General features: G+C 41.9%; 1 protein-coding gene across 1 annotated transcript in view; it reads right to left on the bottom strand.

Annotated features, from left to right (window-relative positions):
* aak1b (AP2 associated kinase 1b) overlaps positions 1-16,125 on the bottom strand; it is a 100,523-nt gene that overhangs the window by 18,322 nt on the left and 66,076 nt on the right. Inside the window, exons 8-16 of the mRNA XM_030064751.1 lie at positions 15,089-15,221; positions 13,841-13,944; positions 13,244-13,326; positions 12,254-12,414; positions 5,092-5,222; positions 4,485-4,877; positions 3,978-4,132; positions 3,686-3,897; positions 3,517-3,606 (exon numbers count right to left, since the gene is read on the bottom strand). Coding sequence (XP_029920611.1) covers positions 3,517-3,606; positions 3,686-3,897; positions 3,978-4,132; positions 4,485-4,877; positions 5,092-5,222; positions 12,254-12,414; positions 13,244-13,326; positions 13,841-13,944; positions 15,089-15,221 — 1,462 coding nt within the window. The remainder of the gene's footprint in view (positions 1-3,516; positions 3,607-3,685; positions 3,898-3,977; positions 4,133-4,484; positions 4,878-5,091; positions 5,223-12,253; positions 12,415-13,243; positions 13,327-13,840; positions 13,945-15,088; positions 15,222-16,125) is intronic.

The raw sequence follows: 16,125 nt of genomic DNA, 5'->3' as shown, positions 1-16,125 counted from the left end.
CGCATGCGCGAAGGGACTATTCAGTGCTTAAAGCACCGCCTCTGGCGGTCATTCGGGACTCATAGAACCGTAGTTACATTCGTAACTCATCGTTTTATTTGGTCACTACCTTACCGACTGCCTATAGTGCCTCAGCCTTCACTGTATTTTACTTCATTGTATTTTATTTATTTTACTTATTCATTTATTTATTTATTTATTTAACTGTACTTTTTAGTCTGTTTCTAATGTGGTTTTATTGTTTTATTGTGTTATGTGTGGCTGTTTTATGTGCTGCTATGGCATTGCAAATTCCCTCCAGGGATTAATAAAGTTTATATCTATCTATCTATCTATCTATCTATCTATCTATCTATCTATCACTTGGGGCAGTCGGACCACGTCTCTGTGTTTCTACTCCCTAAATACTTACCACTTATCAAACGTGTGAAACCATCTGTAAGAACAGTTAAGGTGTGGCCAGAGGGAGCTGAGACTGCACTTCAGCTCCGGACTCCTGCACGGACATTAACTACTTTGCCTCCTCAGTTCTGAGCTACATAAAAACCAACTTAGACAGTGTCACTAGCCTCAAACAGGCTAGTGACATTACATTCCCGAATCAGAAACCATGGATGAACAGAGAGGTAAGCCTACTGCTGAAGTCATGCGACACTGCTTTCAGATCAGGGGACGTGCAAGCCTACAGTGTATCCAAGGCCAATCTGCAGAAAGGCATAAAGAGGGCCAAGCACAGCCACAAGTTAAAGACTGAGGAGCTCTTTAACAACTCAGACCCCTGACACATGTGACAGGGCATCCAGGCCATCACCGACTATAAACTCACCAGCAAAAACCCCCTCAATCAGCGACGCCTCCCTCCCTGAGCTTAACAACTTCTATGCTTGCTTTGACAGGGACAACCTAGAGCAGGGGTGTCAAACTCGTGCCATGGAGGGCCGAGAGGCTGCAGGTTTTCATTCCAACCAACAACTCCACCAGGTGATTTCACTGATTAGTCCTCTGCCTCTCTGTTTGGAGGTAGGGTGATCAGTGAAATCACCTGGAGGAGTTGTTGGTTGGAATGAAAACCTGCAGCCTCTCGGCCCTCCATGGCATGAGTTTGACACCCCTGACCTAAAGGCTGGCGTCAAGTCTGCACCCCCTGCAGACCATCTACCCCTCAGACTCTCTCCCTCTTACGTGTATGCTGCACTGAGCAAGATCAATGCACACAAAGCAGCTGGCCCTGATGGCATCCCCGAACGCATACTCAGGGCCTGCACTGGGCAGCTGGCCGGAGTCCTGACTGACATTTTCAATTTGTCACTGGCCCAAGCTGCTGTCCCTACATTCTTTAAAACCACTTCCATTGTGCCAGTGCCCAAACACTCCACCCCAGCAAGCCTAAGTGACTAACGCCCTGTTGCACTTACCCCCATCATCATGAAGTGCTTTGAGAGGCTAGTATTGGCTCATTAAATCCTGCCAACCCCCCATACTGGACCCATTTCAATTTGCTTACTGCCAGAACAGGTGCACTGAGGATGTCCCCTCAATGGCACTCCACTCTGCCCTCTCCCATCTGGACAACAGCAACACTTATGTCAGAATGCTGTTCATCGACTTCAGATCAGCATTCAATGCCATCATTCCCTCCAAACTGGTCACCAAACTCAACGAGCTTTGCATCAACCCCTCCCTCTGCTGCTGGATACAGGATTTCCTAAACACTGACCCCAGCATATCAGGTTAGGGGATCACATCTCTTGAACCCTCACCCTGAATACCGGCGTCCCGCAGGGCTGTGTGCTGAGCCTTCTCCTTTACTCCCTGTTCACCCACCACTGCACACTGATACATGGTTCAAACACCATCATCCAATTTGCAGATGACACAACAGTGGTGGGCCTCATCAACAACAAGGATGAGTCAGCCTACAGGGAAGAGATCCAACACCTGGCTGCGAGGTGCACCAATAACAACCTAGACCAAGGAGCTCATAGTGGACTTCAGGAAGACCAAAGGCTGCACTCAGGACCCCATCTATATCAATGGAGCAGAAGTTGAGTGTGTGGCCAGCTTCAAATTTCTGGGTGTCCACATCTCAGAGGATCTCTCTTGGTCCCTCAATAACTCAACCCTGAAAAAGAAGGCACAGCAGCATCTGTTCTTCCTGAGGAGACTCAAGAAAATCCACCTGTCTCCCAAGATCCTGGAGAACTTCTACCACAGCACCATTGAGAACATTTTCACCTACTGCATCACAGTCTGGTATGGCAACTGCTCTGTTGCAGACTGGAAAGCGCTACAGAGAGTGGTTAAAACTGCCGAGCATATCACTGGTACTCCACTCCCTGCCAACAGATCCATTTAGCACAAGTGGTGCCTGCGGAGGGTGCACAGCATCGTCAGTGACTCCTCCCACCCCAGCCACAGACTGTTTGGCTTCAGGAATCTTCGTTCCGGGACCAGCAGGCTCAAGAACAGCTTCTTCCTCGCTGCTGTCCGCCAACTGAAATCCACACCACATGGATAGCCCCCAACCAGCCACCCATCTTCACTTCCACCACTTACTGCACAACTCATTGTCCATATGTAAATCTGTGCTGCACAGTGTACATCCTACATAGACTGTGTATCTACTGTGTATATACTATTCATATCTGTACTATTCATATACCATTCACATCTGTATATATGCATGTGTTTATATGTATATATGCTACTCATACCTGTATATACTATTCATATGTGTATATACTATTCATCTGTTCCTACATTTATATTATATATGCTATGTATTATCACTATTTCATTAGACTCCAGAGACCATACCATGCTCTACTTACTGTTCATACACCGCCACTGTAAATACTATACTATAAATACTATACATATATTTCTAGTCGTTGCACTGCATTTTCTGCTTTTTTGCACGTCTGGTTAGATGCTAAACTGCATTTTGTTGTCTTAGTACTTTGTGCAATGACAATAAAGTTGAATCTAATCTAATCTAAACACAGTGTCATATTACTTGGTAATATCAACAGGGCACAACCTGTCCAGGTATGTCAGATCTCTAGCTACCTTGCCATGGTCTGTAGAGTCTTGAAACCAGATTCACATTTAGTATTTCAAAGTGATGTCCAATGCAAATATACTGATTACAGACATTTGGATTTTAATGTCAACAAGCTGGCAGGTGATCAGGTTTTGTAATGATGGGTGAGGACTGATTTACATTACATAAGGTAGCAGACATGCATGCACATGGAAAATCCAGATGTTAAAATATGCAGAGTTGCAAACAAAGTGACATGCAAATAATGTCAGGAAACTAATGGCAGTCATGAATTAGAGAATGGCCAAGAAAATGTTAATGATGTGCTAGAATACTTCAATATAATAAGAATCAAAGCCTCCACTGATAATAGTGTCATTTGTTTTTGACTTCTTTATTTGACCATAACTTGATTCAGATGATAAAAACCAAAACTGAATGTACCGACAGTCTAAGGGCATAGTGTGACTTACCGGTTTCTGGGAGTTTATTTTCCACAGGTGAGGCCTGAAAGCCAGGTATCAAGTCCTCAGTTGACATTTTCTCAGCTTCTGAAGGCAAGACTGATAAAAACAAAATCTGAGCAACTAACTGTACATTAACACACACACCGCCACACACACACATATGCACACACTGTACCATTTGTATTTTTGTCCTTGTTGAGCAGTTTCTCTGCAGCAAAGTTAGAGAAGTTATCGTCATCAAAAGGGTTCCATGCTGGCTGTGTTGGGGTGTTGGTGGCAGAACCAGAGGCAGGCACCTGGGCCAAAACTGTGCTGCTATCCTGGCCTGCATCACTAACACTGGGTTGAACAGCATGGATGACATCAGGCTGAGTTATACTGGCTGATCTGAAGGGAAAAAACATAAAATAATTATTAATGACCAGAAATATGGGTGGTGAATTTTTGTCAATAAATGTGTCACTTACTGGTTGAAGGCAGCATCTTCAGTTGCTCCTTGTGGTTGTTGTGAGGAATCATTTACTGGACCTACACTAACAGTAGTCTGTGTGCCGTCACTCGGGATGCACTTGTGGCTCATTCCAGCTTCAGTAGTCTTTGGAGAAGCAGGTGGAGTCTGACTCTAATTGAAAGAGACACAGAGCAATAAGCATAGCACAGGACAGGAAATCAACAAATATGTAAGATCCTTTCAAAATCCTTGAAAATCTGACAGCTAAATTTCTGTATTTAAATATAAGCTGCAGCAGAGGGAAACAAGCCATTCTCTTAGGTTTTTACTAATGAAGAATCATTTATTCTTATGATTTGATGATTTTTTCAAATATTGTTATTCAGAGTGATGAAAGCATGACCATAGAGGATTTTGTTCAAAACCAAAAGCAAGAAAAAAATATATTCATTTTCACAACTCCACAACAATGTTAATGTTCAGGCAGTATTTGAAGCTGGATAGCTGGAAGCAGACCAGTTACCGTCTTTTCTATCTCAGCTGCTTTTTGGCTGATCTCAGTGGAACTGGACTGAACCTGGGCAGGTGATGGCTGGGTTATCTGCTGCTGAAGAGCAGCTTGCTTCTGAGATGCAGATGGCTGACCAGGGGCTGGTTTGCTGGGCGGGGGCTGAGCTGTGGGCTGCTGAGCTTGGCCAGCTTGCTTACGTCGAGCTGGGCGTTGGGGTGGTGCGGGGCTAGATGGAGGCTGGGCTGTTTGCTGTGGGATGGGACTGGCCAAAGAAGGAGATGTGGTCTGCTGCTGAACTGTGGGCTGTGCCTGGGCTTGTGGCTGGGCATCAGTCTTGGTCACTGGCGATACTCCTGCCCCTGCTATTGTGTTCTCTCCTCCTGCAGCTGCTATTGGCTGTGCTGACTATCACACAAAGATGAATGACAAAACCCGTTGTCACCAAACTTTTACATCTGCAAACAAGCTTCAAATATAAGTGTGGGTGAACATGTGAGAGTAGCCATTTATATGCCAGTGCCCATCCAAACATGCAAAGCCTAACATCCTGGGTGGGGTGGGGGGTTGGGGTTTGAAGACAACAAATATTTGTATTAATTTGTAGGATGTCAAAATGTACCTGCTTCTGTTGAACCACAGCCTGACTGGAGCTGTTTTGTGGCTGGCTGATTGCTGCCTGTGGCGTAGCTGAAGTCTGTGCCTTCTGTGACTGCAGAGCTGCAGCTGGCTGAGAGAGGTCTAAGCTTATGCCTGTGGGAAGTTACAAAGAACAGACCAGTCATTACTCAAGAGCATGAAAATATTTTGTGCCCCAGAACATTGTTTGAGATTGGCTTTAGAATAAACAAAATGTATAAAGCAGGATGATGTGATCTGTTACATGCTCATAAAAGATGACTGAGATCTGTATCAAGTACAAAACTACATCTTTTGAGTCACTACACTTTGCTTCCTATATATCTATATATCTATATATATCTATATCTAAGATATTAGAGAAAGTAGTCGCTAACCAGCTCTGTAACTATTTACAGCACAGTGAACTATTTGAAAACTTTCAGTCAGGATTTAGAGCACACCATAGCACACCACAACACTCTAGTTAGAGTTACTAATGACCTCCTAACTGCATCAGGTAATGGATTTCTCTCTGTCCTTGTGTTATTGGATCTTAGTGCAGCTTTTGATACTATTGACCATCACATCTGAGATTACAGCAACAGAGACATCAGAGATTACAGCAATTAATTGGCATTAAAGGAACAGCATTAAACTGGTTTAAGTCCTATTTATTAGATCAACATCAGTTTGTTCACATTAATAATGAATCCTCCTCCTGCGGAAAGGTAAAATATGGTGTTCCTCAGGGTTCTGTGCTTGGTCCTATTTTACTCATCTCCTATATGCTTCATGTGACATGTGACATGTGAATATGTTTATTTCGATCACAGCAGCACAACAAATTAAACATAAAGAATTAAAGAGAATGAATATGGCTGGTCGAAAAGGGTTTTCGGCTGAAGCAAAAGCTTATGGCTGCCGAACCCTTGCAATCAATTTCATTTCTGTTTCATCCCGAAATCCTTAATAACAATAAGCAAACAAAGCACAGATAAGATAATAATTCTACTGTTTAGGGCTGTAGTCTGTTAGTCGACTGGCCGATTTATTGGTCGATACGTTCTTGGTCGACCAAAATCTGATTGGTCGATTATTTGCCGTGTTAATTTTATCAGGAGTAAAGCACTAAGTGCTAATGGGGGTGTTTTCAGAACAAGCGGTTTCACAGGTAACAGTCTGTCTTCAGAACACCCTCCTTGTTTTCACAATTTTGGATTAGCCTAACCCACTGGCGGAGACAGATAGGTAGGCCGGTATGTTCTGAATTGAAGAAAAAATTAGGTCTGGTTTTCCAACTATTTGCTTAATTAAGAACGTTTAATGAACATTTAGTCCTCTACCATGACAAAGACATCGTCAGTGTGGCAGCATTTTACCAAAATAGATGGAAAAAAAGTCGAATGCAAACTTTGCAAACAATAGTTTACGTATCACAGCTCAACAACCAACATGGCATATCACCTAAAACGGTAAGCTAACATGTCTGCGTTAGGTTGCTCCGTCAGTTTTGAGTAAACAGAATTAGCATATTTCAAAGTTTTAGTCTAATCGTTTTATAACTGCAGGCGCACACACCCGCGACGACGGCAGCTTGACATAAACGGAAGTCATAGGCTATGATATTGAGTAGGTGCACGTGATGCAACGCTGTCAGAGCCAACCGACTCCAGTGTGTAGGCTACCTGCCAACATTTGAGTAGTAAAATCCAGGAGATTTTTGTGGTGGGGAGCAGCAAAAGATGTGCGGGGATATTAGTGCCTGCCGAGCCAGTTAAGATTTACAACATATCCAGGTTTTTAATAATTAGTCAGGAAACTCGGCATTGTATGACACAGGCTGGAAAATGTGCACTTTTATTTACAGTTAATCATTTCGCCGTGTGTTTCAGCTTCTGTTAAACTAACGGAGCTGCGGCGGCTTTCAGTCTCAGCTTTCAAAATAAAACCTTTGTTATTGTGCGTTTCTCATTATTATTAACAAACAAAATTGGGGCTTGTAAATTCCGGGAGATTCCCGGGAGAAAAGACAAAACGGGAGGGCGGCAGGAGATGAGAAACCTGGGAAAAACGGGAGTGTTGGCAGGTATGGCCAGATACTGCGACAAATACCCCCCACAATCTGACTTGTTTCCTTCACTGTAAAATCAGGAAATTAGCGGGAGAAATTACTGACCGGGAGCATTGCGGGAGATAGGGTTAAAAATCGGGAGTCTCCCGCGTGAATCGGGAGAGTTGGCAAGTATGATCATTCAGTGCAAAATAATAAGGTCAAAAACGATTTAATATACTGCAAATACTTGCTGTTTATGTTTATTTATAATTCATTCTGTCCAGTTAATTAATCTAAAAACAGTAATTTTGTATTCCCGCTGCCCCCCGATTAGTCGATTTTTGGTCGAAATTTCAGGACTTTAGTCGACCAAGATTTTCTCTGGTTGACTACAGCCCTACTACTGTTTACATATACGTACATGCATAAGTGTGTACCTGAGTGCACATATATACATACAGTACCTGCTAGCTGTCATACAAGAAGCATACATACCGACATACAGTACAGGCCAAAAGTTTGGACACACCTTCTCATTCAATGCGTTTTCTTTATTTTCATGACTATTTACATTGTAGATTCTAACTGAAGGAATCAAAACTATGAATGAACACGTGGAGTTATGTACTTAACAAAAAAAGGTGAAATAACTGAAAACATGTTTTATATTCTAGTTTCTTCAAAATAGCCACCCTTTGCTCTGATTACTGCTGTGCACACTCATGGCATTCTCTCCATGAGCTTCAAGAGGTAGTCACCTGAAATGGTTTTCCAACAGTCTTGAAGGAGTTCCCAGAGGTGTTTAGTACTTGTTGGCCCCTTTGCCTTCACTCTGCGGTCCAGCTCACCCCAAACCATCTGGATTGGGTTCAGGTCCGGTGACTGTGGAGGCCAGGTCATCTGCCGCAGCACTCCATCACTCTCCTTCTTGGTCAAATAGCCCTTACACAGCCTGGAGGTGTGTTTGGGGTCATTGTCCTGTTGAAAAATAAATGATCGTCCAACTAAACGCAAACCGGATGGGATGGCATGTCATGCTGTGGTAGCCATGCTGGTTCAGTGTGCCTTCAATTTTGAATAAATCCCCAATAGTGTCACCAGCAAAACACCCCCACACCATCACACCTCCTCCTCCATGCTTCACAGTGGGAACCAGGCATGTGGAATCCATCCGTTCACCTTTTCTGCGTCTCACAAAGACACGGCGGTTGGAACCAAAGATCTCAAATTTGGACTCATCAGACCAAAGCACAGATTTCCACTGGTCTAATGTCCATTCCTTGTGTTTCTTGGCCCAAACAAATCTCTTCTGCTTGTTGCCTCTCCTTAGCAGTGGTTTCCTAGCAGCTATTTGACCATGAAGGCCTGATTCGCAGTCTCCTCTTAACAGTTGTTCTAGAGATGGGTCTGCTGCTACAACTCTGTGTGGCATTTATCTGGTCTCTGATCTGAGCTGCTGTTAACTTGCCATTTCTGAGGCTGGTGACTCGGATGAACTTGTCCTGAGGTGACTCTTGGTCTTCCTTTCCTGGGTCGGTCCTCATGTGTGCCAGTTTCGTTGTAGCGCTTGATGATTTTTGCGACTCCACTTGGGGACACATTTAAAGTTTTTGCAATTTTCCGGACTGACTGACCTTCATTTCTTAAAGTAATGATGGCCACTGGTTTTTCTTTAGTTAGCTGATTGGTTCTTGCCATAATATAAATTTTAACAGTTGTCCAATAGGGCTGTCGGCTATGTAGTAACCTGACTTCTGCACAACACAACTGATGGTCCCAACCCCATTGATAAAGCAAGAAATTCCACTAATTAACCCTGATAAGGCACACATGTGAAGTAAAAACCATTTCAAGTGACTACCTCTTGAAGCTCATCGAGAGAATGCCAAGAGTGTGCAAAGCAGTAATCAGAGCAAAGGGTGGCTATTTTAAAGAAACTAGAATATAAAACATGTTTTCAGTTATTTCACCTTTTTTTGTTAAGTACATAACTCCACATTTGTTCATTCATAGTTTTGATTCCTTCAGTGAGAATCTACAATGTAAATAGTCATGAAAATAAAGAAAACGCATTGAATGAGAAGGTGTGTCCAAACTTTTGGCCTGTACTGTACATACTCTATTTTTTTTTTTTTTTTTTTGTTATGAAACCAGTATCCAAAACACACACTAAACAAAAGGCCAAAACTCTCAATTTTATCAAAGAATAAATTATAAGGCATCTCTAATTTTTTATGATTTTGATCATTTGCTGTTATCAGCATTTTCTATTTTCTATTTATCAAATATCTTATTTTTAAACATTGTTTTTAAATGGGCAACATTTTTACTCTCTTTGATATTATCGGGTAAGCTATTCCAAAGCTTCACTCCACAAACAGATATGCACATACTTTTCAGTGTGGTACGAGCAAACGGCTGTTTTAACTTCCCTCTCCCTCTTAAGTTACAGCCTCCCTCTTTTTCTCCAAACATTTTTTGTATATTCCTTGGAAGTAGGTTGTGCTTTGCTTTGTACAAAATTTGTGTAGTTTTACAATCCACAAGATCCGAAAATTTCAATACACTTCCTTTAGGTAATATCCGTAAACACGTAAATTTCCACTGTTATGCGGATGATACTCAGTTGTACTTATCCGTAGGCTGAATGAAACTCATCAGCTAAGTAAACTTCAAGCCTGCCTTAAGGATATAAAGGCCTGGATGGCCACCACCAGAAATTGCAAGAATTTACATTTTGCAATGTTGTATCTTAAGAAGGTTCTAAGTAGAACTTCAAAATGCAAAAAGAAGAAATGGGAGTGAGACAAAAATAAATTTGAGTAAGCAATTTATTGCAAACAACCATTAAACTGAAATAGGCTGTTCATCAGCTGATCAAAAGTTTAAGACCACAGCCTTTAAAAGCCCAAATCTTCGCAAAAATGTGGATTCACTGTCATTTTCTGTCAGGTATCCACACTGTCATGACCAGAATGTAAATTCTTGCAATTTTTCAAGTGGTCTTAAAATTTTGATCAGGAGTGTATTAAACTCAGAAAAAACTGAAGTTATCGTGTTTGGCCCTAAATACCTTAGGGAGTCAGTTTCTAATGATACAGTTACTCTGGACGACACTACCTTGGCCTCTAGTTCCACGGTAAGGAACCTTGGAGTTTTTTTGATGAGGATTTGTCATTTAACTCCCATATTAAACAGATCTCTAAAACTGTCTTTTTTCACCTGTGTAATATCTCAAAAGTCCGGCATATCCTGTCTCAGAGTGACGCAGAAAAATGAATCCACGCCTTTGTTACCCCTAGGCTAGACTACTGTAACTCATTATCAGGCTGTACTAGCAAGTCGTTAAAGACTCTCTAGCTGGTCCAGAACGCTGCTGTACATGTGCTGACTAAAACTAGGAGAAGAGATCATATTACTCCAATATTGGCTTCTTTACATTGGCTTCCTATAGAATCTAGAATATATTCCCACTCTTTCAGAATATACAAAAACATCTGTCAAACATCATAACTAGGGTTGTCCCGAACGTGATCGGCCCCGATTTCCGATCACGTGACTGCAGACTCGATCGGGACTTGGACGTTATGTCCCGATCAGGTATCGGATAAATAATATATATACATATGTATATTTATTGTTATTTTTAATCACATTTACAATATATGGGCTATTAGTGATTAAAAATAAATGAGAATAAAACAGTATTTATTAACTACCAACGTTTACAGGCCAAGTCTGTGTCTGTGACAGACGCATGCGTGGAACACGGCAGCATGCAGCAGTTTGTTTTGAAGCTGAGGCGTGTGATATGCTGCTACAGTGTCTGCTGAGTGGTAATATTTCAAAGAGAACGACAAGAACAATAGTTAGTTCGTTTCATAATGTTTTATCAGGGCTCTTAAGTCTCACGCATTGGGCCTGAGCCACACGCATTTCAACCCGTTCACACGCTCACATGCCACAGCTTGTATTTCTCATGCAGAGAAATTACCAGGATAACGCCCACCAAGCTGCGCCGCTATCTTTAATAACAGTGGTAGGGCCCTATAATTTCCGCGATCACAGAATCACGGACGGAATCGTGGAATTAGCCAAATAAAACGGAAACCAAGTCCAAAAGGCAAAGAAAATTTCTAGGCTACAGCAGTGCACTGACACTGGATTGTGTAATTTTTTTCCATTTTTGAGGGGTTGGCATGCCTACCAGTTATGATGTTTGACAGATGTGGTGTAGTTCCTGAGATACTGACACCTGAAAATGGAGGAAAAATAAGGCCGTGCAAAAATCACACCAAAATTGACACATAACCCCCTCACTAAATTATAAATTGGCCATATCTCAAAAAGTATCCATCCGATATGTATGTATGTAGGTTTGTATGTATACACACACACACACACACACACACACACACACATATACATATGAGGTAGATGACCGCACACCCTGAGTCTGGTTCTACCTGAGGATTCTTCCCGTTAAAGGGGAGTTTTACCTTGCCACTGTCACCAAGAGCAAGAGGGAATATGCTGGGTTTCTTTGATTTTTTCTTACTGTTTTTTCTAACTGTTGTTACTTTCTTTAGGTGAGCTCACCTGAGTAACACAAAATGCCTAGCACAACAGGATGAGGTGTGAATCAGACTCAAAATAGAACCCCAGTCATTTTCAGTTCAGAACTATCCAAGGTCAGTGCCCCAAGCCTGCTTCAAATTATCAGTGAGACAGGCATTAGTAATTTGATATTGAATATCGGATATTTGATGACTTTAGCATTCATTTTTCAGCAGATTTCTTGTTTTGCACCAGGGTCTGATGGACATATTAGATATAGTGCAGGACTTTAGGTATGTAAAAATCACACATACACACACACACACACACCCAATGGACTTGAGCCATTAGGCAAAATCCCCTTCTCATGAAGGTGAAGGAGCCTTGATTTACATATTAACTCCAAGTATGCATCATTCAAGGGCCCATGTATCCTTCTATGTAACTCCATTTATGTGACATCTGAATCAGTATGGACTGGAATTGCTGTAACGGATTACTGATACCATGAATGAGTATGAATTTCCTATATAGATAAAGAACGAGTACACACCTGAGGTCTGAGCTACTCCAGCAGGGATATTAGCCCGCTTGCGAGGGGTGAGGGCAGCAGGCTGGATGGGCAAAATGCCAGCGGTAGGCTGAGTATGGGCTGCTTTCGGCCTTTGTCGCGGGGTAATGGAAGTTTCAGTCGTGGGAATTGGATCTGTCAGTCTGGGAACAAAAATATTAGCCTTCATTTTAATCCTGATACTATTAAAATAAATATCTGTCAAATTACTATATTAATTTGCAAGCCTTTGAGCAATGAGATATCGTCACAATGTCAGAATTAGTTGAGAGGGATCAATCAATGAAAATCCTCTGTGAAGACTGCCATGCCTTGGCATGGTGTCATCAAGTATCTGGAACTTTATTGGATGGATGGAACACCATTCTTTCAAAAGATATTCCCTCATTTGGCGTTTTAATGATATTGATGGAGAGCGCTGTCTACGAGATAAGTCCAAAATCTCCCATTGCTGTTCAGCTGGGTTGAGATTTGACTACGAAGGCCATAGCAAATGATTTACAACATTTTCATCCTCATCAAACCAAGATCACTCTTACCATGACAGAGATGTTTCATCAGAGGATAAAGCTGATTCCTCAGAGTAACTTTGTACTGATTTGCAGTGAGCCTTCTCTCCAAAGGAACAAGTGGAAAATTCACAACTGACAGCATAACAGAGCCAGTGGACCCCCTCACTGTAGTGTTCTCTTGGTGGACACCACACATGCACTCACCCACTTGTCCAGAATATGGTGAAGGATGACTCTTCTTAACACATCTCTGTATAAAAGTGCCAATGGCTTTTGCTCCATTGCACACTCAAATGTGTATTTGTCTTTGTAATGAAGGCTTTAAGCACTTTATGTTGTTTTTAACTTCAATTTGTCACTTGTCTGTAGATGAATATGTCAAACCCACGAAGCACACATACACCCACCCACACAGACTCACAACTTTAATGGCTAGACAAAATAAGTAGGTCATGCTCACCTAGGCTTAGTCTGAGTCTTTTTCGCTGCTGCAGCCTCACTTGCTTTGATTGGCTCAGGAAGTTTAGAAGGAATTGGAGAATTCTGGATTATGGGGAAAAATGCAAAAACACTTAAAAGGAGTCATAAATATTTACTTCAGTCAGTAAATGGAGTAATTGTTTGACCTAATGAATTTGTGTCAGGAAATTAGATTTTTCAAACTTTTATACATTCAAACCAGAAATCAGTGTACAAATTCCATAACATCACCATCAATCCAAATGGTGGAGAGACAACATTTCATGAGACATTATAACAACACATTCACACCTCAACTAAAGATTCATCATTGTGACATGAAAACCTGCTGTACAGTGTGGGGGAAACCTGACTGTTGCAGCTGGCTGTTTTGATAATAAACAAGACCACTAATGCTAAAAAACCTTTTTCATGTAACTTATGTATCAATACAGAAACTTTTTCCCCATAGTGTAACATTAAGGCTGTTTATGTAGGTCAGGCACTGAAGCCAAAGCAGACCTCACTAAATTCAACAGGATAGAATCCACTCCCACCAAAGACAGACCAAATGTGCCATCAATGTGGAGACACTGACCTTCACATTCTGAACAGGGCAAGTTCGCTGAGCCAGTTTAAAAGCAAAGTAGGACACCTGGAAGATATCTGGTCTTTTGTCTGGGTCTGGCTCCAGCATGTATCCTGACAAACACCACACAGAAAAAAGAGAGTGACAAGAATCACAAAAGATTAAATCAAAACACAGTATGACTAGACACCAGTGACACCCAAGTCTACATTAATAACAAGAATGACATCAGGAAGACTGAGGGCCCTATCTTGTGCCACACGCTACCTGTTACCACTACCTGCTACCCGTGAATTGCGCATTTAGCAGCTTCCGCTATCCCTAAATGGTATCTTGCACCCACACTACCCGCTACACATTATGCCGACTCTGTTATTTGCGCCTGGAGTTGTGTCCGTGGGCATGTTTTATGCGCCTTCCCTACAATTGCTATCTTGGGCACACACTTTAGGGAAAGTGGGTGCTCAGGAGCACCCGCTATCCGATTTGGGCTTTTACAAGAGCGCGCCCAGGCGGCTTCAATGTGCGCCCCGACGGAGCCTCGCCACGCACGCGGTCGAACTGATACTGGGATGCCGCCGGAATGGACTCACTATTACTCATATAGACTGTTTAGAGGAAAGACTGTTTTAATTGGACACTTACGCTAGTGTGTTTTATTGTTTTATCATAAGCCAGCAGCTGTGCTATATTTTTATTTTTAATATTTTATTTGCCCAATCTACCTTGTCAATAAATTAGTTTACACATAGTTCCACCTCTGCCTCTTGTGTGTGTGTGGTGTGACCTGGGGATTTTACTCAATCAGTACAACCTTGTGACATGTCCACTTGGACACATGTGGCTCCACCTCCCGAATTAACTCGCCTATAATATAATATATAATATATAATATATATATAAAAAGCCACCTTGCTTTAGGCTCAATTGAACCCCTGAGAAAATCTACCTCCCTCTCTCCATCACAGGTTTCGGTTTGCAGATTTAGGATAGCGCAGCCTGCCCTTAAAGGCAATGGCACCTGGCACACTGATTGGTGTAATTGGCGTAATGCCCAAACCACGCTTATGCATAATACAGCGGGTAGTGCAGGTGTTTTACGGATAACGGTAGGAGCGCAAGATAGCAACTTTTGCGGGGGAACGCCTCTTACGCAATGCTAAATCCTCAAATAACGGGTTTAGGGACTCTGGCGCAAGATAGGGCCCTGAAACTGGTGTTACTTAAAACAATAATTAATGCTAAAGAAGGACTAACGAATGAGGCAGTGAAGATCATAGGAGTAGCGGGAATTGTCTGGAATGGTGAAACTGCCATCACAGATGGCCACCTGGCTTTCACCAAAGGGCAGAGTGAAGAAGCTCAACTTGTACAGCAAACAGCCCAGTGCCTAGAGGAGGAACACACACACACATACGCATGCACGCATGCACGCACACACGCACACACACACGCACGCACAGAATTAGATGAGGAAAAAAATTATTTGAGTAACAGAACAAATACCTAATTAACAACCCACAGAGATTTTAAGGGCAAACCTGAAAGATTTGTACCCATAAAAGAATAGTGGTATTAGAAGTTGTGTGCCATGGATTTAAAGTCACATCCAGTTTACCCAACAATGCAGGGATTTTGATCACTGCTTACAGTGGGCCAGAAAGGCAGCTTCTAATAGAACAGGGAAGGGCAGGCAATAGTTTTAGCTGGGATTAAAAAAATACTTGGGGTATGAACCAGCAAAATTTAGTCATGATGGTAGTTTTAATTCATCATAATCATCCATTTAATTCAATAGTTTATCACCATATCACATAAGGTTGATTGGAATTAGTTTTAATGCAGCTTGGGATAGGTCATCAAATATACACAGAAACACATTAAGAACAAACAAGAGCTCTAAAAACAAATTCTGTGTAAAAAACAATGAATAAAGGTTTGTGTGCTTTACAAGTTTGACTTTCTAATGGACTGTAAGTAGCTGCTATTTCTGAGGGGGGTAGTTCTGCCGCACAGAGAAGCATTATGTCACCACAGTATGAAGCCACCTTGCCAAGTATGATGGCAAAGATATGGTGGCAGAAGTAGGAAATCATTTATAATGTTTTCACCTCCTGATTTCATTGTTTGGCTTGCCTTTTGCTGATACCATTGTGTGGAGTTTTCCCATTTTCAAACATTTTAGTGTATTTTCTGCCACTTTTGCATTTGTTGTGGTTTACAGTGCCCTCTTGTGGTAGTAGCGATCATATACAGTTTATCACCCCTGTATTTTATTTTGGTGTGATATGTGA

Source organism: Myripristis murdjan, chromosome 12 (assembly GCF_902150065.1).
Source record: "Myripristis murdjan chromosome 12, fMyrMur1.1, whole genome shotgun sequence".
NCBI classification, from domain to species: Eukaryota; Metazoa; Chordata; class Actinopteri; order Holocentriformes; family Holocentridae; genus Myripristis; species Myripristis murdjan.
The sequence above is the reverse complement of the archived record's forward strand: the minus strand, read 5'-3'. Positions and strand labels throughout refer to the sequence as shown.